The following is a 24,103-nucleotide window of genomic DNA, read 5'->3' on the forward strand; positions in this document are numbered from 1 at the left end:
AATCTAAGTACACTGAGCTCTTTTGTCTGTCTACTTTATTCCTCTGGGATAAGATCCTATCCACACAGCTTCAGTTCTGTCCTCATGCCTAGCTCCTTTCTTACCTGATTTCTCTCTACATTTATCTCTTGTCCCCTCTAAGTTCTATCTTAATTCTCTCATCTTAGTTCTTGGTCTTTCTCATCTTGTTCTTCCCCATCTGACTCTTCCTCATCTTCCATCTCGTTCTTCTAGTTCTCTGTCTAGTTCTCCAGTCAAAATCCTCCCTCAATCTCTGAGGTTTACAATTATATAGTCTTGCAGTAGCAGTGCTCTAGCTAAAGCAAGGTCACCAGGTTTGAATTCTGACAGAGTCATAAAGGCAGACAAGAGTTTTCCTCAGGCAGTGACCACCAGGCTTTCTTTTCACAACCCAAAGGGGGGGTGGTAAAGGAGGAGGTCAACTAAGAGCTAAGATCGGTTAATATATCAGAAAAGGGGAATTTATGTGCTCAGACTACATTCCTAGAGGTGGTTAGGTAAATGTTAGGAGTCTATAATGTTAGTATAAATACCACTAAGGCTGTATAAGCAAGGAGGGTCTGAGCTTAGTTTACCTTAATTCAGGAGATCGTTTGGCCTTGGATGCCAAAGACCACCAGCCCAGGTATGACACTGCCCAACAATGGTCCAGGCTTTCCCAAATCTGTCAGTAAAGAAAATGTACCACAGGCTTGTCCACAGGGCATTCTGAAGGCGACATCTTCTCAGCTGAAGCTCCCTCTTCCCAGATGACCATCCGGTTGACAAAACACAGCAGAGATGGGTGTGAAGTCAGACTTTCCCCTGAGCAACCTGCAGGACCTTAGTTTTCTAACACCTGACAGAGAGTTACACAACCACCAGCATTTAGTTGGGTGGTTCTGGTTCAAGGCCTGGGAAAGAGCAGATCGGAACAGGCAACCAGGGCTATGGGGAGTGGGGTAGGGGATGGGCAGCAAAGACCAGGTGAGTGGGAACTTCAGGGAGGGAAGGACATACACAAACCCACTGGAGTTCAGTCAGACTGTGGATGGAGGAGCCTATGAACCAGTATGAGCAAGACTGGGGATTTGCAGCCTGTCCTCAGAGGATAACCCCAGTATTCAATTTATTCTTTCAAGAAATGCTGAGAACCAGGAAGGAGGCCATCTAGGTTGTGTCTGAGGGCCACAAGGCAGGGAACTCAGTCCCTCCTGGGACTGGAGGGATGGACCTAGGACGACACAGGGAATCTGCTGGGGTGTGTGTGTGTAAGAATCATGGACCTGCCCACACCCACAGTCCCCGCCACAGCAGCCTCTCCTTCCCCGTCAGACAGCTTTTCAGTACTGTAACAAATAACTCAGAGAACTAGCCTACAATGCGATCAGGCACTGGGCTTCTAGAGGCTCCCGTACTTTGAAGTCAGGCTGCAGCAGTGTGTCATGAAGAGGCAGCGGAAGGCTTACCTCGGGATGGCAGGAGAGATGAACCTGAGGATGGTGGGCTCTCACATTCCCAGCAAACACACGCTCTCAATAACCTAGAGACCCTCCTGGAAGGCCCCCCTCTTAAAGGTTCCACTGGCAGTCAACAGTGCCACTGGCAGGGGACCAGGCTGTCAACCCACAAATGTCATCCAAACCAAAGCACCTCCACTTCTATCCCCCCTCCCCCCTCAGCTTGGTCCTGGGGTGAAATTCAGTACGTGCTTAGCAAGTACTATAGTCTACTATACCCCTACCTTCTTTCTGCAAATATTCTAAGCACATGTTGTATAGCATGTTATACTAAGTTCTCTGCCATTGTCACAGGATAGTTTCTGCTGTTTGTGCAACTGATTGGAGGGACCATGTGCAACTGATTGGAGGGACCATGTTGAACAGGATGTACATTCACATCTAGGTACTGCACGGTGATAATAACCGCTAATGATTATTGACAATTTCTACTGTAGGAGTACTTTATCAGCATCATGTCATTAACTTTTCACCAAAACAAACAAACAAGCAAACCACAACAAAACAAACCAACCAAACAACAAACCTCAGAAGGCATTATTGGAAACACCATTTGCAGACCAGGAAACTGAGGAATAGGCAGTTAGGAGACTGACCAAAGTTAAATTGCATGACTCGTATAGGTGAAGCAAGACATTCAACTTAGATTTGCCTGCTCCTGTCCCTGGATGTCACAACGCCTGTGGGTCGAGCAGGGGCCATGGGTGGAAAGAGATCTCCAGGGTAGGGACAGGGTGGGTGTGGGCCTTAAGACCCAGCACCATCATCTGGGAGCTTCCAGAGTACTTTCCATCTCATGAACCGTCCGTGCCCCAACTAGGCCCCTGCAATTAAACCTGACCAACACAGTTGTTGGCCCTTCAAAAGTTCCAGCTGCCCATCCACCTCTGAGCAGAGATGGGAAAACTGAGGCCCAAGCTTTGAAAGGTCACAGAGAGAGGGCAGAACTTCAAGTGCCGCCTTCACAGGCCACTTAGGCTTAGATAGAGGACTCCACTGATAGAGGCCAGTGAGTGGGGTTGCAGGGCTACCCCTGTGCTCTGATAAGCCACGTTTGTGCAAGGTCAGGGGTTGAGTGCGCGCAAAGTACTGGTGCACAAGGTCTAGGTGCTGGGCACGCAAGGTCAAGTCACCGGACTTGCAGCATCCCTCCCATCCCGAGATTCAGGCGGGCCAGGAGGTGGCCTGGGTACCGCGTCCTCGTCCCGGGCGGCCCGGCCGGGCGGCTCCCTCGGCTCCACCCCCGGCTCCCCCGCCCGCCGCCGCTCGAGCCTCTCAAAAGCCCGGGCGCCCGGGGCGGCGGCGCAGAGCCGGGGCCGGCGCACGAGGCGGCAGGGCGGCCATGACTGCGGAGCAGGCGCTGCCCCTGGGCAACGGGAAGGCGGCAGAGGAGGCGCGGGGGTCCGAGGCGCTGGGCGGCGGCGGCGGCGGCGGCGGCGGGGGCGCGGCGGGGACGCGCGAGGTGCGCGACAAGGCGGTCCACGAGCGCGGCCACTGGAACAACAAGGTGGAGTTCGTGCTGAGCGTAGCGGGCGAGATCATCGGGCTAGGCAACGTGTGGCGCTTCCCCTACCTGTGCTACAAGAACGGTGGAGGTGAGCGCGGCTGGGGGATGCGGGGCGACACCTAGGAGGGGACGTCCCTCATGCACGGCCCTGATCCCCCCTTCCCAGTCCCCGTGAGCTGAGGGGCTGCGCCGGGGGGCCCACCTGTTCCTCTGCGCCTGCGTGCACGGATCCGCTTCGCACCTGAGCGCACCGCCACCTGCCACCTGCCACCTGCCACGGGGCCCAGAGCAGCGTCTGTCACCTGCGTGAGGGACTGACCTGGCCCAGGAGCTCAGCTTTCAGGCAACTGGCTGGCGTTTTAGGCAGAAGTCCTTTAATTTAGCCTCGGAGGCTCAGCTGTCCTCACTGGAAAAGACTTGTCTGAGCAGTCTTTTGGAGAGGTCACGGAAGTGCCAGGAGCAGGGGCCCAGCTTTAGCTGTGTCTTCGTACTATTTTTTTTTTTTTTTCTCCCTTTGGCCTCACAGTCGCCTTGGAAGGCAGTGCTTTTACTGATCTCAAAGATGATGAGGCTAAGGGTCCAAGAAACACTCTGTTTTACTACTGGCAAGGGTGGGATTCTGACCCCAAAGGTCTCTTTTTTTTTGTGCAGGGTTGAACTGACTCCGGGAACAACTTTTGGAAAGGTTTTGCTGTGTGCTCTTCCCTGTGGTTTTTAAAAATTTACTCTTCAGGCCATTTCTAGGGAAAGTATTTTAGGCCTCTCTGGAGGAGAAACTGGCACTAAGCAGTTTCTTTTGCTGGGCTCAGACTCACCCACAACAATGGCAAGCACACTCACTGACTTGGTATGCGTAAGATGCTTAGAGACTGGGGAAGGAGACCAGAGCCTCTTCCAGCGGCATCTCAGAGTGCCATTGGGCAGAGTGGAAGCTGTGGTCCCCAGCACTCCCAGCTGAGAGCATGGCTCAGATGCAGTCCCCCCCCATACTCCCACACCCCTCGTATTGCAGCCGTAGGGTGACAGAGTAGCAAGGGATCCCATTAAAACGTTCGGAGGAGGCACAGTTCCTCCCAGAAAAGGCTTGTCTTGGCATTTCCTCACCTCTGTGTGGTATCCCAATCTTCAAGAAAATCTTGTTGGGGATTTAGCTCAGTGGCAGGAGCGCTTGCCTAGCAAGCGCAAGGCCCTGGGTTCGGACCTCAGCTCCAGCAAAAATAAAAAATAAAAAATAAAAATAAAAATAAATAAAAGAAATAGAAAAAAAGAAAGTCTCCAAACTCTAAAAAGGTAGTGCAGTTGGTTGGCATAGACAGTGCAGGGCTTCCTGTGCAAACAGTTTAGGAGCCTGTGAAACACACTTTCTGGCCCAGGCCCCTTTTTTGGGGTCATTCACTCCAAGGCACAGGCTGCTCCAGGCCTTCCCTGCACTGGTAATGAAGTGGCCAGTAGTGCCTGTGGCTTGGCAGGGCGAGAAAGCAGGCCCGGACTTGGAGACCTAAAATGTGCCCTGTACCCTCGGGCAGGTCCTACCTTCACCGTGCAGACGGAGTCTTTAGAAGCCACTGTGTCCGCTTAGAAAGCTGTGGGAGCCCTTTAGGGTAATATGAAGCAGAAACTATTTTAGCATCTTTATTCATCTAGGAAGTGTTAGGCTTAAACAGGAAGCATTCTGCAAAGTGGAAAATGGAGATAAATTGGGTTAATCACAAATTCTGCTACAAATTGTTTTTAAGGTTGTAGTGAGTGAAGTTGAAAAATGACTCATTGTTGGTCTCTCTCTCATTTTTCCTCTCTTTGATTTGCCAAGAGCCTCCATCCGTCAGACACCCCGGTTGGTTGTTGGTTATTTTAAGAATTACAGTACTTGCTTTGTGAGTACACAGGCCAGCTGGCTTTCACCCAGTGTCATCTGTTGGGTTCTCAGAGGCTCACAGGTGAATTATGGGGTCTTAGGGAGCCCCTTGAGCTTTTTAATCAAATAGATTTGGATTCAGGCCTCAGATACCACTTACCCTGTTACACAAATTCCTGCCTTCAATCTAGCTGGGCTGTGGTTTCCTTTCAAAATAATTTGTCCACAGGCTGGACTCAAACATTCCCCACAGTAGCTGAAAGCATCTCGTTCACAGGGTGAAATCTTAAATTAGTCCCTTGCCCAGAAAAGGCTAAGCTCCTTTCAGAGCCCAGTAGATAGGTCCACACTATCAGGATTAATCAAGGTTGTTGCTGTTAATCCAGTGGTTAAAGAGGCTTCATTTAGCAAAAGCAATTTCAGCTAAAGCCTCCATTCTTGATATCTGATGAAGAATACTGTGTTTTCCTGATTCGTTATTAGATGGGAGAAAGAAAATGGGGGGTGTAGGGGGCCCCCATCTCTGTCTAGGAGCCCAGGCACACTTCATTCATTTCATTGATTTTGAAGCAAGGCCCAGGCAGTGGATATTATGTTTAGGGTGGGCCTTACCCAGGCTAACCCTACACCATTTGCAGTGGGATCCTTGCTACAAATTCCTTAGGGCTCAGCTCCATGCCTGGGTCATATGTGCAGGGGCATTTAACCCTTTGAAGCCTGGTGCTTCTCACTGCATGATTCCCTGAGGATGTTTTACTTTATGCAAAAAATTATTTTAGGGGGCTATATAATAAAATAATAAGGGGTGGTCTCCTTCAGCCACCCTTTTGAGATTAGAATTAAGAGGGGGACAACATATAGGCTAAGAATGAGCTTAATCTGTGTTGGAGAGTGGAACAGGTGGGTGGGGGCTGGGGACATGGGGATGGTAAAGTACTTTCTCTTCATGCATGAAGATTGGGTTGGAATCCCCAGCATATATATATTCAAATCTAGACATGGTAGTACACATCTGTCTAGGACTGGAAAGGTGTAGATGGGAGAGTACCTGGAGCTCACTGGCCAGCCAGTCTAGCTGGATGAGAGACCCTGTATCAAATGGGATCAGGATTATAGAGGAAGGCACTTGACAATGACCTCTGGCTTCTACATACATGTGTGCAAACATGTCTGCATGCACACACTCATGGACAGTAAATCACACTAAGAATTGATCAAACAAAGCAATTTTTTTAACATTCCCATTTCAGTCATGCAACCATGCTGGGAAATGATCAGTGGCAGATATTATTAAAGACCATTTTACAGCTGGAGAAGTTGAGGTTCAGAGATGTGAGGTAGAATTGCATAAGGTCAAAGGTGGCAGAGGGCACAACCCCCTTCCATGTTTTCTGGCTCCAGTCCCTCACACTAGCCAGGTTGGAAGTCCAGCTGAAGGAGCACTGTGTGCTGCCCTGTGGTAGATGCCGACTGACGGGTGTTTGGTGCTGAAGGGGAACCAGCAGGCCAGTTTCCATGTCATCCCTCTGCTCCCTCACAGGGGCATTCCTGATTCCCTATGTGGTGTTTTTCATCTGCTGTGGAATTCCTGTCTTCTTCCTGGAAACGGCTCTGGGGCAGTTCACAAGCGAAGGAGGCATTACCTGCTGGAGGAAAATCTGCCCTCTATTTGAAGGTAAGTGTTGGTTTCCTGAGCAAAGAAAACTTTGCCTCATTGATGACAGGTTTTCAGGAGCCGCTGAAGGCTGTTTCAAAGGACAGCGACCCTAGCTGCTCTTTTTCCTTGGTCCTCACAGGCATTGGCTATGCAACACAGGTGATCGAGGCGCATCTCAATGTCTATTACATCATCATCCTGGCATGGGCCATCTTCTACCTAAGCAATTGCTTCACCACCGAGCTCCCCTGGGCCACCTGTGGGCATGAGTGGAACACAGGTATGGTCTCCATGCTGGGTCCTGTGGAGGGATTTGGGGTTGGTGGTGTATCCCAAGCCTCTAGGCTCTTGTCACAAGTTCAGTTTCCTGGGAGTGGCCTCTGGAACAATGGTCACCTGACCAGGGTATATTCAGCAGTTACAGGTGAGGCTGAGCCCTACAGACAGAGTTAGGGTGTAATAACCTCTAGGTTACAATTTGGGGATCAGGTGTCCATCACCAGCCCTGCTTTTCTGAGTTGTTCATCTTCTGTAAGATGAAGGAGGTAAACTAAATTAAGGGCAGTTAAGTTGATTGCATTTATGGTAATGAACACAAAGTTGAAAATACATTTGGTTGCTGGAACTTGAAAGTTGGAAGACATTGTGTAGAGATCTGATTTTTCAGCTTCTCTCTTTTTAAAGATTTACTTAATCTTATTTTATGTGTATGAGTGTGTCTATTTGCATGTATATGACCATATGTATGCAGTGCCCGTGGAGGCAAGAAGAGGGTGTCAGATCCACTGGGACTGGAGTTACAGATGCTTATGAGCCACCATGTGGATGCTAGGAATCGAACCTGAGTCCTCTGGAAGAGCAGCCAGTGCTCCTAACAGCTAAGCCAATTCTTTAGCCCTCAACCTTTATGGCAGCTTCCCTATTTGACAGCAGCAGTCACAACTATGACTGGGGAGCAGCTGTAGCTTATGAATGATATAGTGCCATCATCACACCCAAGTTACTTGGTTTGCTTTACTTGTTCAAACCCGCTAAACATCTGAAGACAACAACATCCCCCACCCAACACAGTGGGGAGTCTTATAGGTCATCTTTGACTTTGATACACTGTTTGCTTTTAGTCTGTCATCCTATCAGAACTTCTTTGGCAATCTTGAAGAGAAGAATACCTGCCCAATCCCTTTTGAGATTGTTGTGCTCAGAGCAGGCATCACTAATGGATTGCAGAACTCTTTCTTTCTGAGTCAAGATTTGGCTTCAGAGCTCTTCTCAAAGGTGCTTCCTTTTGACTGGAATTGGGGCATATACTTTGACCTATCCATCTATGTTATCATCTATGGTTATATTATGTCTAGGAGAGGCCTATCACCCCAAGAGCTGAGATACATTGATCCTGGGTACTGTATGGTGCTGTCTAAGAGGAGCAACCACAATTATTAGGTCTAGAAAGCACCACAGTCTAGTTTCTAGGCTCTGTGACTTTGTCTTACCTGCCTTCCAGTTGCTTCTGTGGCAGTTATTGCCAGCTCTCTTCAGGCCCAGAGTTCAGTCAGCCTCACTATGACAAGGAACCTCATGGAGATGTTTAAAATTCAGAGACATATTCTTATATTCCTGACAGTTAGTGTGCTAAGGAAACTACAAACCTGCGCACATCCTGAATCTCTACCCTAGCCACCGCAGTCGAGGGCCCTCGGGAGATTCCGTTGTTTGACTCTGTGTTTGTAACTTCTCAAGATTTCATTTTGAAATTGTGTGTCCACAAGACATATGTGGCTCAGTGGCTGAACAATTGGCCTAGCATGCACAAGGGCCTGGGTTCCATTCCCAGCATTGGAAAAGGAAGAAAGGATAGAAGGAAGGAAATGGGGAGAGAAGGAGGAAGGAAGGAAAGAAGGAAGGAAGGAAGGAGAGAGACACGTTGTTAAAAGGCGTGCTGTGAGGAGGAAGGACTTGCAGAAGGGTGGGCTGAGGAAACAAGGGGGAATTTCAGCAGCCTCTTTGCTGTCAGGTCTGCTTTTCTATTAGGAAAGCAGTTAATGGTCACCAAACAGAATTACTCTATGCATCCTGGGGGTGGGGTATTGCTTTGTATTGTATCATTTCCAAAGTTTAGTTGGTATTTCATTTATACAATCAATCCATCTTTAAGATAGAGTCTTGTGTAGCCCAGGGTAGACCTGGAGTTCCTGGTGCTCTTGCCTCCTGCCCAGGTGCTGGGAGTATAGATGTGTGCAGGGCGGCTTTAACTTGTGCTCTATATGATCTCAGACCAAAGGCTGAAAAGCAGTTGACTTACTACAATTTTAATTTTGCATATCTACTGTGAGTCATTAAAGTTTATAACCATTGTTTACTTGTACATAATCAATTTTAATACAAATGACCCATCAGTGTTGAATGTCTGAGGAAGTATGTGGTGTGTGTGTCTGTGTCTGTCTGTCTGCCTGCCTGCTTTCTTTTATTCTGCTTGGGTTTAGTTTTTTTAGTTTTGAGACAAGGACTCTCTCTGTAGCCCAAGCTGGCCTCAAACTCACAGAGGTCCCTCAGCTGAGTCTTCAGGAATGGATTACCACACCCAGTTTCTTTATACTCTTAGGAAAAATATTTAGGCAGCACCATTTTGGAGTCTGATACAAGTCAAGGACACTGTCATTACAGAAGCAGGCAGGGGTATATGCAGTCAGGTTACAGATGGTGTTGGGTTCTAGGCTCCACTATAAACTCCCTGGGGTGCCCAAACCCACCTGCTTTCAGCATAAGGCAGCCCTAGCCAAGAGGAGAGAGAATAAAGCAGACAGCCGGGCCATTTATCCCCAGTGGAGCACAGACCCCCAGCTTGTGATCCCCTTTCTCCAGAGCCCGGAACATGCACACCTGCTGCACCTGAGATGCTCCTGCCCGTGTGGCAGGTGTAACTGGGGTTTATCTGTGAGAAGGGGGGTGCTGCCTAATGTTGCAGCACCCCTCTTCACTGTTCCCTGAGCAGGATGGACGCCTGGACCCCAAAGGAGCTGGTACAGGAGGCTCTGCCCCAGAAAGCCTGCAGCCCAGTGGCCCAGGCAGCTGTGTCCACAGATGCAGGGTCTATGGTAGCTGACAGGTTCCAAATCAACCACAGCCAGCAGTGGAGCCCTGGCTGGAGTTGTTCTTGGTTCTGTCTTTAGCAGGCTGTGGGCTTTACAGAGGGAGGGGGAGGGTGCACATGGGGACCTCAGCTATTCCTTGGATTCTTTTTCTTCATAGGGAAGACCTAGAAAAGGTGATTCCTTGCAGGGTCTTGGGGTTCTTATTTACTTAGAATTCAGGAGAGGGCAGTCAGGGAAGGCTTCCTGGAGGAGGAGGAGACAGTTTAGGATTGCTCTGGACCTGGACACTAGGATGGTTCTGCTGCAGAGTCCCTTGGTGATCAAATTTCTGAGAAGAGTTGTTCAATAACTAACTTTTAGACTAATCAGAGTGAGTGAGGGGATGAAGGAACCAAGGACTCCTTCGGTATGTGGTTCCTGCCAGTTCATCCAGACCTCAGTCCTTCACAAGACTGCTACAGTAGTCAACTCTTTCTATCCATCAGAGCCCACGGGGATGACTGTTGTGTTCGTTCTGGTGAGGGCCCCTGGGCAATGGGGACCAAGGCCATGGACAGGGCTAAGCAGAGAAAGAGAAGAAAGTCTAGAAGATGGTGTGGGTGTGAGGCCAGGGGCAGCCTGTGGTAAGATTCTGGGCAGGACCAGAGTCCAGCCCTGCTCCTCCCACTTCTCCTGTTAGAACCAGACCAGGTCATCAGGGAAACTGTTGTCAAATCTTGGATTCTCCTGTACTCTGGCCCCTGTTTGCCAACACCACCTGCTTGTGCCATCAGCACCTTGTACTCCCCAGGGTCAACCCCATGAAGCTTAATTTCCTTGTGTGTTTTGTCTTGTTCTCACTCAGAAAAATGTGTGGAGTTCCAGAAGCTGAACGTCAGCAACTACAGCCATGTGTCCCTGCAGAATGCCACCTCCCCGGTCATGGAATTCTGGGAGTAAGTGAAGGATCAGCTAGCCTTGTCCTCATCTTTGTCCCCCCTCCCATCCTCTCCCACCCTCCACCTCCTCCTGGAAAGGCCTAGCCCGACTCCCTCCATTCCATGCTTCTTGGCTCCTGTGGCCATCTGATTGATGTAGAAGCCAGCATATGTGGGGGTCCTTCCAGGGCGTCCCATAGGAGCAGCTGAGAGGAACTCGTTCTGGTTCTCTGAAAACATGTCAGATGCCCAGTGCTTATTAGGGCGGGAAGTGCTTGGTAAAAAGACAGTTTAAAAATTCATTCTGGACAGCGGAGAAGCTAGTGCTCAGTTGCCGTTAGCAAAGCCAGGAGTATATTTAGCCTTAGAAAGCTGAAGTCTGGGGAGTGTGTGTGTGTGGGGGGGGCTACCTTTCTCTCAGTTCCTGAAGTAGTGTGTAAAAAAGTAGGTCCACTTCAGTGGAGAGAGGGTATGGAGAGGCAGGTTTCAAATGTATTTAAGAAGGATGTGAGATTGAATGGACCCGGAAGGTTGTGAGCACCCCTTATCCTAGAAGTGGGCACAATTTTATCTGAGTTCTAAAGTACTGTGATCCTCACAAGGCTGAGGGATACAGTTGTGTAAACTGTATGCACACCTGAGGAGCCTCATTCTGAGGTGCCTTGTAAAACGTGCACTGTAGAAATGTGTGGTGCACACCCTGCAGGATGTATATGGTCGCCCTGACTTCTGCTTCAAGAGAGTCCTTCCGCCCAGGTATAGACAGGTGGTTTCTGTACATGTTGAAAGCTAAACCAAGGTCTCTCAGTCTGTGGAGGCCTGACTTCATGGACAAAGTCTTCCCTACTTTATGGCTAATTAGAAATAGTAACACGGGCTGGGCGGTGGTGGCACACACCTTTAATCCCAGCACTTGGGATGCAGAGGCAGGCAGATCTCTGATTTTGAGGCCAGCCTGGTCTACAGAGTGAGATCCAGGACAGCTACACAGAGAAACCCTGTCTTGGAAAAAAAAAAGGAAAGAAAAGAAATAGTAACATGGGGGTGAATGGTGGGCTTTTGAGCAATTTTAATATGTGTGCCGGATACCATTTGTTTCCTTCCCTTTAGAAGTCTGGCTGCATTTAGATTCATCATTCTCCTGTCTTTGCATTTGTTCTGCTAACATATGTGCCCGGAATAGAACAGAGGCCCCTACTTACTGTAAACGTTTCCAGGACTAGTATCCAAGCCTTACAGTCTGTTTCGACTTTGTTTCTTTTCTCAGCAGCTGTTTCGAGATGCGTCTATATTGATACAAGGATTCTGGCTTTACACACACACCCTTAATAGTGTTGCTCTGTGTGAGTGATTACCTTGTATTTACAAGTCTTCTTGATGGGGTTAGACTGTTAGCCATTGCCACAGTGGTTGAACTAACTGTGCTTGCTTGGCGGTTTCTAATCTGCAAGCCCATCTTAGTCTGTTTTATATTACTGTTACAAAATACTCAGGACTGGGTGACTTATAAAGAACAGAGGTTTATTTCCTATACTTGTAGAGTTTGGAAGTCCAGGGTGGAGAGACTAGTGCTTGGCAAGAGTTGTCTCCTGCACCATCCCATGGTGGAAGGCAGAAAGGCAAGAGAGGAGCAAGGGGTTCAAATCCATCATTTTCTTAGGAATCTCTGTTGGGCCCATGAGAACAATTCAGGTCCATCCCCATAAGCCACATTTCAATGCTGTTGCATTGGGGTTTCACACTCCAACCCATACTGTAAGGGAATGCCTCTAAATCATGCATAAGGGTGTGACTGCTGGGATGTGGGCCACACACGGCACCTGCTTTATCAGATAATGTAGAGATTGCTCTTATGTGCATCCTAAATATCAGCTTGTAAGAATTTCTGCTGCTCTACTTTTTTTTTTTTTGTAAGATTATTTTTATCTTGTGTGTAGGTACTTTGCTTGTTTGTATGTCTCTGCATCTCATGCATGCAGTGTCTGGTGGCATCAGATTCCCTGGAGCTGGAGTTACAGATCATTGTGACCTGCCATGTGGGTCCTGGGAATCGAACCCAGGTCCTTTACAAGAGCAATAAGTGCTCTTAACCACTGAGTTATCTCTCCAGCCCCAAGTGAATGTTTGACTTTCTGTGCAGCACTTGATCTGAGCGAGTGGTTTAGGCTCGCTTCATTTTGTTTTTTTCAGGCAGGGTCTTGCTGTATAACCCTGGTTGCTCTGAAACTTGCTATGTAGACCACACTGCATTTGAACTTGTAGCAACCCCCCCCCCCCGATTCTGCCTCTCCAGTAAGGTTTTATTTCTACTGGATAATGAGTGTGAAATGACATTTCACTATTTTAAACTTGCATTTCTAATTACTGGTGAGGTGATCATATTTTCATAATTTTGGTGTATCACCCATAAACTTCAGGCTCCTGTTTTTCTCTGGGTTGTGTTTTCTTACAAACATTCTTTATGCTTTTTAAAATCCTTGCTATAGGATCTTTTCTCCGTGTATGGGTCTTCTTTCTTATGGTGTACAGAATTTTCCATTGTATTGACATTCTCCTCTGGGGCCGGTACAGTTAGCCCCTTATTTAGGATGATTTCCCTCCCCCAAAGTTGAATAGTTTCTGTATTTTCTCCCAAGAGTTTTAAAGTTTCGGTTTTCTCACGTTTAGGAACACCATGTGTGGATAAGGTAGAAATGGAGCCTTGTTGCTATGTGAATACTGGATTTCCTCAGCAGTTACCCATCCATCACCTCTTCTCGGCCAATGTGCAGTGTCTTCCCCATGAGACGTTATTTTCCTAAGAGCACTTTTCTTTGCCATGTAGTTGGTCTTTTTGTCTCTGTATAGATGTTTCCCCTGGTGTTATTGATATGACCTTGACCTGGTCATGCTTTATTCATTTCCAAAATGGTCTTACTGTTCCAGATGAATTTTAGAATCAGCTTGTTTCATCTAAGCAACAAGAAATAAATGAAAACAAGTTTGTGGGGATTGGGGTGGAAGTCTGTTGACCTGTTAGCTTAATTTGGAGAAAGTCACCTCTCCTGTATTGAGCTTTCGGTCCGCGAACATACTTCAACTGACTCTTCATTTATTTGGGTCTTTTAAATCCCTTTTGATTGTGGCCTTTGGAGCAGTTAGCATTTGAACCAATGACATCTGCCTAGTCTGTCAGTCTCAAAAAGGAGCCTCTGAAAGGTATGTGCTAGGGAGGAGGCTTTGGTTCTGGGTAGGATAGGAGTGTTTTCCTCAACCACATTGGGCTGGGGTTCCCTGGAAAAGTATACAGGGGCTTGTGTTGGACACAAACCGTTAAAGATCTGTGAAAAAAAATATTTTTTTATTTTTTAGGGAACTCAACCTGAAACAAGACATGATATCTGTGTAAGGCTCTGTGTGTTTTCCCCACATATTCATTCCTTTTGCAACTTATGTTCTATCCCTAGTTTTCCTTGTATTAATATTCATTTTTAAGGGGATACATGCATACCACAGTGCATGTGTGGAGGGCAGAGGACAATTTGGGGAAATTAGTTCTTTCTTTCCACCATGTGGGTCTTAGAGATTGAATTCATGTCTTCAGACTTGTTGGCAGGTGCCTTTACCCACTGGAGCCACCTTGCCAGCCCAAGTCACTGTGTGTGCAATGTGTTTGCCCACAGTCTGTGCTTCTCAGACAATGTGACCACTTCCAGGCTTGGGAAGGCTCTTAGTGAGTATCAAGACGATGAGTAGATGGAAGAGGAAGGTAAGCAGTTGGTACAGTATAGCAAACCCTACATGAGAAGGGGCAAGGATGCCCTGGAAGGAACCCACCCTTCACTGAGCTTCCCATCCGTCAGCACCCATCACTTCCAGCAACCACTGTATGGTGTCTTTACTACACACCAGAACACCAACCTTTCCCTGTGGTGGTTATTTTGTTCCCCGAAATATTGTGTACCCAAATAAACTTATCTGGGGTCAGAGACAGAACAGCCACAATATTAAACATAGAGGATAGGCAGTGGTAGCACACACCTTTAATCCTAGCACTCCAGAGGCAGAAATCCATCTGTTCAAGGATACAGCCAAGCATGGTGACTCATGCCTTTAATCCCAGAAAGTGAGCCTTTAATCCCAGGGAGTGACGGCAGAAAGTAGAAAGATACATAAGGCATGAAGACCAGAAACTAGAAGCATTTAGCATTGGCTGGTTAAGCTTTCAGGCTTTGGAGCAGCATAGTTCAGCTGAGTTCCATTCTGGATGAGGACTCAGAAGCTTCCAGTCAGAGGAAACAAGATCAGCTGAGGAACTGGCGAGGTGAGGTAGCTGTGGCTTGTTCTGCTTCTCTGGTCTTCCAGCATTCACCCCAATAACCAGGCCCTGAGTTTGTTTTTATTAATAAGACTCTTTAAGATTCCTGCTACATTTCCCAGTTGCCTGGTCACTCCAGGTGAACGGCCGTGGGAGACAGCATCTCTCCAGTGTGTCTGTATTGTCTATGCAGTCCTGATTGCTGGGTACTAACAGTACTTCCTTGGGTACCTCTGGTCGTACCCCTAACAATTCATCTTCTCAGAAGAAAGCTTGGAGCACCCAGAGAGTGGGTGAGGGTTCACATCATCCTGTGAAGATCTGAGAAAAGCCAAGAAATTTGAGGAGAGTTGATGGCTGTGCCATTTGATGGGACCATCCATGTACCTTTGATCAACCCAGGTTCCCAACCATATTGTATTCACTGGAATCATTTAGACTCCCCTCTCTACAGTGTGCTCTGGACGCCATGAGCATTCCACTGAACCAATGCTGGAGAATGCTCTGCTGGGCATGGTTCTTTCTTGCTTTGAGCTGATAGTTGATCCTGGGGCTCTGGGAAGAACCTTCTAGTTCTTCACCTGGTAGTCCTTGCATATTGGGTCAGTTTCCCCAGAGCTCTCATTGCCCCCATGCTTCCTGGCCTCTTTGTTTTGTGGCCCTTCAGTTTCCTGACTTGTTCTCAGGTCCCCAGTGTGTCCCTGTTATTCACACCAGGGCCACCAGGCTTGGTCAAAGCATTGTCTTGGGCTGCCTGCTGGTTCATTCATTCTACAAATGCCTGCTTCTTGCTGTGTGGAAGAAAATTACTGTATCTGGGGGAGGGCAGAGATGATGGATGCCAATCTCTAATACACAAGTGGACAACCCACAGATGACCATCAAATCCACAAAAAGTAGCTGCTTCCCTGCCCATAACTGGTATGGCTTCATATTGCTGAGGGCACCTAGCCCAACCCACATCAAGCCCATTTTAAAAATTTTTCTTTTCCTTTTCAGAATGTATTTGAAATGACTCACTCAGCCAACAAGACAAGCCAGACCCTGCATCTGTCCTGGTTCTGACTCTGGCAGGGGCTTGTAGGGTGGGACAGCTTGTCTCTCTAATGTCACATTTCAAAATCGGGCCATGGTGGTTTCCCTTAGTAACCATTATGCATCAAGTCCGTGTGCTTATCTAAATATGTCTGCATTTCTAATCTTGAGCCTGCATCCTCTGGTGGGATTGAGCTTGACAACATTAGATGGGCCTTGTGTTCACTTCTCTGTCTCAATCCCTTCAACCTCCCTAGTCCCTGTGTTTTAGGAGCAACCTCAGATTCACCTTCAGTATAATTACAGTTACTCTGCACAGGAGCGCATGTGAGGAACATGTCCTAGCACATGCTTTGTGTTGGGCTGGAGTTAGGCTCTGAGGGTTTGCAGCTCCGTTTCTTTATTCAGGACCTAGCCTTGTCTTTCTGGATTATCTTTACTGCAGGTGTGTTTCCTTTGTGTTTTGAAAAGCCCCACAGATCTTAATTCTTCATCTTTGGGCAGAAATCAAGGCTCAGATGAGCAAAACCTGTTCTTACTGTGAGACTGGGCATCTCCCTTGCTGCCTCACTGCCCCTCCCTCAGTACCCTCCTCCTTCCTCCCCCTGCTGGCCTCCCTCCCCTCCTTTTATTTTCTTTTCTCCTCCTTTCTCCTTCCTCCTCTCTCCCCCAACTCACTGGCCTCTCTCCACCATCTTCCTCTTCCTTCTCTCCTCCTCCTGTGGCTGGCTTTTGTCCTGGCCCGTCCACACGTGCCCTGGCCTGTACCAGGATCACACTCTCCCGGCTTTTTCCCTCCCTTTGCCTGGGTCTGGCTCTGTGTTTTCACAGAGTCTTAATTCAGATGTCAACTTCCTCCTGAGGGGCACAGTGGAATGAGTTCCTCAGCTTTCGCTCTGCATAGCTGTTTTCTGAACTGTCTCTGCAAACTGGCTCATTCCCCTCCATCTTCAGGGTAGGTAAGCTCCATGCTAGCTCAGCCTGTGTCTCTTGTTCACTGTTGTTTGCCAGTGCATTTGAGGTGCTTAGAAAACATTGTCAACATCAGTGAATGCAATAGTGAGCCAATGGATGTGTGCATGTTGCATAGCCCCTTCCATTCCAGCTGGAAGTTGGAAGTGGGTAACTCCAGCTGGCAATGTTGGAGGCCATGACACCTCCCCTACACTGAGCTGTGTGGACAGGTCTGCTGCACAGATGGAATATTTGTGAGTGGCTCTTCCATTTGTGAAACGGGGACCTGAGCTAGTCAGCAGCATTCTTCAACGTGACAAAACACCCCAGGTAAAGAGCTTCAAGGAGGAGGAAAGGCCTATTTCTGCTCATGGCTTCACAAGTTTCAGTCTTGTTCAGGTGGTCCTGTTTGGGCCCATGATGGCAGAGTGCATCATGGGAGCAAGTGATAGAGGAGGTGGCCCACCTCATGGCAGCTGGGACGTGGATAGAGACAGGAAGGTGACGAGGTTACAGTGTGAGCTTCACAGGGACACACTCCGTGTTGTTCTAACCTCCTTCCCTCGCAGGCTCACCTTCATAAGGCTCCCATGACCTCCCCAGTGCCATTACTGGGTATTAAGCCTTTACAGGGGCATTGAAGATGCAAGCCAAAAATGGGGATTCTCCTGGTTCCTTGTCTTAGTGTCTGGGTGGCTGGTGGATACTTAAGACAGTGGGATGTGAGCCCCTGGGTGGGCTGTAAGCAGACACACTGTTTAGCTCCTGTTTATTAGGTGTCCAAGTTAGGGTTACTATTGCTATGATGAAGCATGATGATTAAGAGCAAGTTGAGGACAAGTTGGCTGACACTTCTACATCACAGTCCATCATTGAAACAAGTCAGGGTGGGCACTCAAACCAGGCAGGAACCTAGAGGAAAGAGCTGATACCGAGGCCATGGTGGAGTGCTGCTCACTGCCTTGTTCCCTATGACTTGCTCAGCCTGCTTTCTTATAGAACTTATTTACACTGGACAGGGCCCCTCCCTGTCAATCACTAATTAAGAAAATGCCCCATAGGCTTGCCTGCAGCCTGATCTTATGGAAGCATTTCATCAATTGAGGTTCCCAAGTCCCAAATGACTGGCACACTGAGCCACAGTGTTCCTTTTGGCCACTTCTGATGGGGCAGACTAGTGGCTGGACCTGAGCTGCAAACACCTCTGCAGCCAGCATATGGCCTGAAGAAGCCTTTATATCATACCCCTGCTTCAGGGACAGTAGGATCCCAGACCCGTATCCCTAGGTCAGAACTGAACACTGTGGTACCATCTGCTTCCTGACCCTGTTCCACCCCTACCCATTGCCCTGCCTTGCCTGTGGCTGCAGTATAGATCTCAGTGGATAGGTGTTGTGGCCCACTTGGAGTCACTGCTTTCTCTTCCCACAACGGGCGTGCCGCTGGGCTACTTGTGTGGCCTCTGGAAGCCTGTGTGTTCCTTTGAAAGTGGCTGAATGTATCACATTAGCATCAAATGAGACAATGTTTACAGAGCACCTACCATGTGGTCCATACTCAATAAACAGCTTTAACATTTTCCAAACTTTTCCTGGGTGTGCTTACCACATCTGTACCCAGAGACACGAGAAGCACCCAACCTAGAGGAGGAAGCCGGGAAGTGGGTGGGGTGGGGTGGAGTTTCTGAGTACATGACAATAAATCTGTGCTGGCACAGAGCCAGGAACAGGGAGATTGCCTATCCAGCTTGTGGGACTGGCTTCCTGAAGGTGCCAGTGCTGACCAAAGCTGAGCATTGAAGGGTGATCAGGAGCCCGTGTGGTTCATTGTAGAGCTAGGAGGAAGGTGTGACACGGACGGGTGCCCAGATACTGAGGCCACACGTAGGGGCTTGTGGACTTCAGTTACAATGCTACAGTATGTGTGTGAAGAGAGGCTGGGGTGGCGGGGCAGGGCATCATTCTCCTGTAGTAGTTACCTCCTTCCCTGTGGTCAGCCCATCGAAAATATTAAATGGGAAATTACAGAAACAAATTAATTCATGTTCATGTGTTTTCAATTTCATACTGTTTGAGTAGTAAGATGAAAATTTTTTTGAGTGAGAATATCTTTTTTATTAATTTTTTCCATTTATTTTACGTACTGACCACAGTTTCCCCTCCCTCTTCTCCTCCCATCTATTGCCCCCTGCTCCCCCCCATCCACTTCTCTGTCTCCGTTCAGAATGGGGCAGGCCTCCCATGGCCATGAACAAAGCATGGCACACCAACTTGAGGCAGGACCAAGCTTCTCCCTTGCATCAAGGCTGGGTGAGGAATGGGTTCCCAAAAGTCAACTTCTAGGAGCCCCACAAACAGACCGAGCTACACAATGTCACCCACATGCAGAGGGTCTAGGTTGGTCCCATATGGGCTCCCTAGCTATTGGTCTAGAGTCCATAAGCTCCCACCAGCTCAGGTCAGCTGTCTCTGTGGGTTCCCCCGTCATGTCCTTGACCCCCCTGGCTTGTACAATCCCTCCTCCCTCACTTTAACAGGACTCCAGGAGCTCAGCCCAGTGCATGGCTGTGGATTTGTGCATCTGTTTCCATCAGTTACTGGATGAAGGTTCTATGATGACAATTAGGGCAGTCACCAATCTGATTATAGGAGAAGGCTGGTTCAGGCGCCCTCTCCACTATTGCTAGGAGTCTTAACTGGGGTCATCTTTGTGGGTTCCTGGGAGTTTCCCTGGCACCAGGTTTCTCCCTAACCCCTAAATGCCGTCCCCTATCAAGACAAGATGAAATCTTGTATTGCTTCTTCTAGCTGAGATGTTGTTTGTCCTGGGGTGAAGGGGGTGAGGGAGGGAGAGATTGCTTGATTGATTGTTTGATTGATTGCAGAGGTGTCGTCCTCGATGACTTCCTACTATCTCTCTCTCTTCCTGGTGTGTCCACGCTGTATATGCTGCCAACCTGTCAGTCACTCATGGCATCTTGGTCAGATGCTGTGGTGATATAAAGGTTCTTGTGTTCAGGTGACTTTTATTTTATTTAATAATGGCCCAAGCATGAAAGAGTGATATTGGAGTTTTAGATATGCTGAAGAGGAGTCAGCAAATGCTTTATTTACAGAAAAAGTTTATCAACTCCTCCTCCTCCTCCTTCTTCTTCTTCTTCTCTCTCTCTCTCTCTCTCTCTCTCTCTCTCTCTGTCTCTCTCTCTGTCTCTGTGGTGTGTTAGGGAGCAGTCTCTCTCTCTTTAGCCTAGGCTGGCCTCAAATTTCTAATTTGTTGAAATTTGTTGATTTCCAAGTTGACTTGGAATTCACAATTTTGTTCCAGCCTCCCAAGGGACAACATGTACACTCAGGTGGCCAGGGCCTTTGCAGCCTCTCCCTGTGCCACTTTATAAATGTGAGTTTATTGTACATTTAGATGTATGGAGAAAGTATGGTGTATATAAACAATTCACTACTGTGTGGTTTCGGGCAACCACTGGGGATCTTGAAACATTTGTTCTTCAGATAAGGGGAAGCCACCATGCATATCTTCAGAGAAAGCTTGATCTATACCCAATGTATAGGTCCTGGGGTACATCATGAATAGAACCAAATGAGAAAGTACCCCAGTTAAGTCATGGAAAACACCAGCAGGCTAAAGGAATTGAAAGGGCCAGGGTCGGGTGGGGCCCTTGGATGGCATTTGAGCAGGGACCTGAAGGAAGTGGAGTGACAACCTTAGATGTCAGGGACAAGTTCTGAGGCCAGAGGAGGAGCACAGGATGGGGCCCCACTATGGAGGACATGGCGTGTTCTAAGACCATCCCATGCAAGACCTCACATGCAAGACGGACCTTTCCTGATAGACTGCGAGAGAGACTCTCTTAGTATGCTTCTATTGCTATTACAAAGACTGCGGCTAAAAACTCCTTGAGGAGGAAAGGGTTTGTTTAGACCGTGTGTCCTGAGCACAGTCTATCACTGAGGAAAGTCAGGGCAGGTCCTCAAGCAGGAAGCAAGGCCAGGCCATGGAGGAGTGTGGCTTACTGGCCTGTTTTCATGGCTTGCTCAGTCTTTTTCTTTCTTTCTTTTTTTTTTTTTTTTTTTAGCTGAGGATCGAACCCAGAGCCTTGCGCTTGCTAGGCAAACGCTCTACCACTGAGCTAAATCCCCAACCCAAGTCTTTTTCATACAACCCAGGACCACCTGCCCATCCATGGTGAGCTGGACCCTCCTACATCAATCATTCATCAAGAAAATGCCCCCACAGACTCACCTACAGGCCAATTGATGGGAGCATTTTCTCAGCTGAGGTTCCTTCTTCTCCGATGACTCTGGCTGTGTCCAGTTCACAAAATACCTGCCCAGAACAGGCCCTAAGTTTGTCTGGACCTAGTCCCTTTATGAATGGTTGGAAATTATTCTGTAGATTGTTCTGAAAGAGTCCACCTTGTGGCTCTGGGAATAAGACAGAACTCTGCTCTGCATCCTGGAGGTGCTGGGTGTGGCCTGGGTGCAGGAAGCTGACTTCTGCCAGGCAGAAGGAGGCTGGGGTAGGACTGTCCTCAACTGTTTGGAAAACAGTAATAGAAGCCATCTTGGAGAATGGTAGTTTATTCTGCTCAGCTGCGCTGCTCCTTGATGCAGATGACAGACCTGTGCTCCTGACTTACTAAGACTCCACCAGTGCTGCCCCATGCTGTAAGCTGTCTTCTGACCTCACCCATCACATCCTGAGTGGGTCTTTCCCAACAGAGACCCATGGGAGTCTCCAAATTATCCAGGACTCAGGATTTGTTTCTTTTGTTTGACAGCGCCAGGAGCCAATTCTTACAGGCACCAGCTTTGGGGATGTACAAATGCTTTGTCCCATTTCTGAAAGCCTTTTCTGGGGTATGTCCATACTAGTTACACATAGCTCAAGCTTGCCCATGGAAGCACCATTTGTGATGGTTAAAAAGAAAGAAAGAAAGGAAGGAAGGAAGGAAGGAAGAAAGAAAGAAAGGAAGGAAGGAAGGAAGGAAGAAGGAAGGAAGAAAGGAAGAAGGAAGGAAGAAAGGAAGAAGGAAGGAAGAAAGGAAGGAAGGAAGGAAGAAAGGAAGAAGGAAGAAGGAAGGAAGGAAGAAGGAAGGAAGGAAGGAAGGAAGGAAGAAAGGAAGAAGGAAGGAAGAAAGGAAGGAAGGAAGGAAGGAAGAAAGGAAGAAGGAAGGAAGAAAGGAAGGAAGGAAGGAAGAAAGGAAGAAGGAAGGAAGAAAGGAAGGAAGGAGGAAGGAAGAAAGGAAGAAGGAAGGAAGAAAGGAAGGAAGGAAGGAAGAAGGAAGGAAGGAAGGAAGGAAGGAAGGAAGGAAGGAAGGAAGGAAGGAAGGAAGGAAGGAAGAAAGGAAGGAAGGAAGAAAGGAAGGAAGGAAGGAAGATGGCAAAACCACATGTAAAATGTCCCATGAGTGAAATTATGCAGCAGCTATAAAGAGCGAGGCAGGAAAGGTGTTGGCACAGGGGAGCTGCTGTTGGGGTGAGGAGGGGTGAGGTGTGGAGAGCGAGAGGCATATGCAGGCTGAAGAGCTGTCATCTGAAATGGTCCCCCTCTTCCTTGGCTTCTGGAGTCTCTGCATATCCATATTGACTAGTAATGGGACCAGAGTCTAAATATGAAATTAATTATTATGAATATGTACTCAATACATAACCTAAAGGTAGTTTGGTATTGTTGTTTGGGGTGCTGGCCTTTCAATTGCAAGTTGTCATATAAGGTCTACTATGGAATACTGGTGTTCAGAAAGTTTCATATGGACCTAGGGTGATAGCTCAGTGCATCCAATGCTGAAGACCTTAGCTTCAAGGCACATAAAAGATGGGTGGACATGCTAGCCCACATATACTCTTAACACTTGGGAAGTTGAGACAGGGGATCCCTGGGCAAGCAGGGTGGCTACATTCAATTGGTTAGCTCTGAATTCAGCCAGAGACCCTGCCTAATTTTAAAAAATTGAAGAATGATCAAGGAAGATACCAGACATCAACCTATGGCCACCACATACATGCAAACACATTCATGAGTACCTGCATACACACACACACACACACACACACACACACACACACACACACACACACACACACACACACACACGTACAGGCATGAAGAACAAGAGAGAGAGTTTAAGATTTAAGACCATTTCATATTTCAAGTGTTCAGACTGGGGGTGCTTCACCTGTGTTTATGTATGTTTGAAGATACACACACCCTTATTCCCATAGACATGTCTGGGAGGGTACACAAGATGCCATTTACCTGCAGACCACCCAGAAATAGAACATGGAGAAAGGGAGTAGATAGTAACAGAGTTTTGCTTTTCTGATCTCTGCTCTTTCATAGTATTTGAATTTTCCAGTTACAACTAGCAGCATAGTTATCTTACAATAAAAGCAGGACTCATGATACTGGTGAATAAGCTGTCAGCCATGATTCTCTTTGCTTGTGTGACAGTGCCACTTAGAGCCCTAACCCCATCGTGCTAATATCTACATATTATCTCATTCTTGTCAATATTAACTCACTTAATTCTGCAGTCAGGCCCAGGAGGTAGGCAGAAGACAAATCTCTATCTTCCCATTACCCAACACTGAGCTTTGCCCCAACTCATGGACCTGAACCTCAAAGTTGGTCCATCATTGGCTCCCACCTGCTCTCTGCTGCTACAGGCCCTGTGTATGCAGAAGACCTCATCTGTCCCAGGGAGGAGCCTGTTTGTCATTGCCCCCTCAATGAGGCACTGGGGACCTTTGAATACAGCTAAGGAGAACAGGGAAGCAGTCAAGACACTTGCCAACTCAAGCCAAAGTGGTTCTTCATTGTTACAACAGGTTGTGGCCTCTTTATTCTAACTATTGAATACATTCTAACTATTGGTTACAACAATGGTGAATGGAGTTATTAGCAACTAAAATACAGTAGGTCTATGTTTCTATAGTAGATTGTAAATCACATATTGCTCGCCAGCCCCTATCGATCACACCACTAACAAGTCACTCTCTTCCTGCCCCCGGTTCTTGTGCTGCTGAAGGTGGAGAGATTCTTGCCAAAATCTACTGTTCTGGCTTCCTCATGTCCAACAGAACCTCCCTGATGGCCCCCACAAATCTCTGAGTGGAGCCAGGCCTCCATTCTATTGCCAGTGGAGTTTGAGGTGCCGAGAAGGACCGAGGGGAACCTCTGTTTGCTCTTGTGTATCATATGAAGCTGTCTGCCCTAAGCCATCCCCACTGGAGCTGAATCCTGACCCAGGACCAG

The 24,103-nt window shown here is 47.9% G+C and overlaps 1 protein-coding gene across 1 annotated transcript in view; it reads left to right on the forward strand.

Annotated features, from left to right (window-relative positions):
- Positions 1-2,825: 2,825 nt before the first annotated feature.
- The window catches only part of Slc6a11 (solute carrier family 6 member 11), a 121,580-nt gene continuing 100,302 nt past the window's right edge, over positions 2,826-24,103 (forward strand). The window contains exons 1-4 of the mRNA XM_036181726.1: positions 2,826-3,115; positions 6,423-6,557; positions 6,679-6,819; positions 10,473-10,563. Of these exons, the coding sequence (XP_036037619.1) occupies positions 2,863-3,115; positions 6,423-6,557; positions 6,679-6,819; positions 10,473-10,563 (620 nt within the window). The 5' untranslated portion in view covers positions 2,826-2,862. The remainder of the gene's footprint in view (positions 3,116-6,422; positions 6,558-6,678; positions 6,820-10,472; positions 10,564-24,103) is intronic.

This window comes from Onychomys torridus, chromosome 3, assembly GCF_903995425.1.
Source record: "Onychomys torridus chromosome 3, mOncTor1.1, whole genome shotgun sequence".
Taxonomy (NCBI): Eukaryota; Metazoa; Chordata; class Mammalia; order Rodentia; family Cricetidae; genus Onychomys; species Onychomys torridus.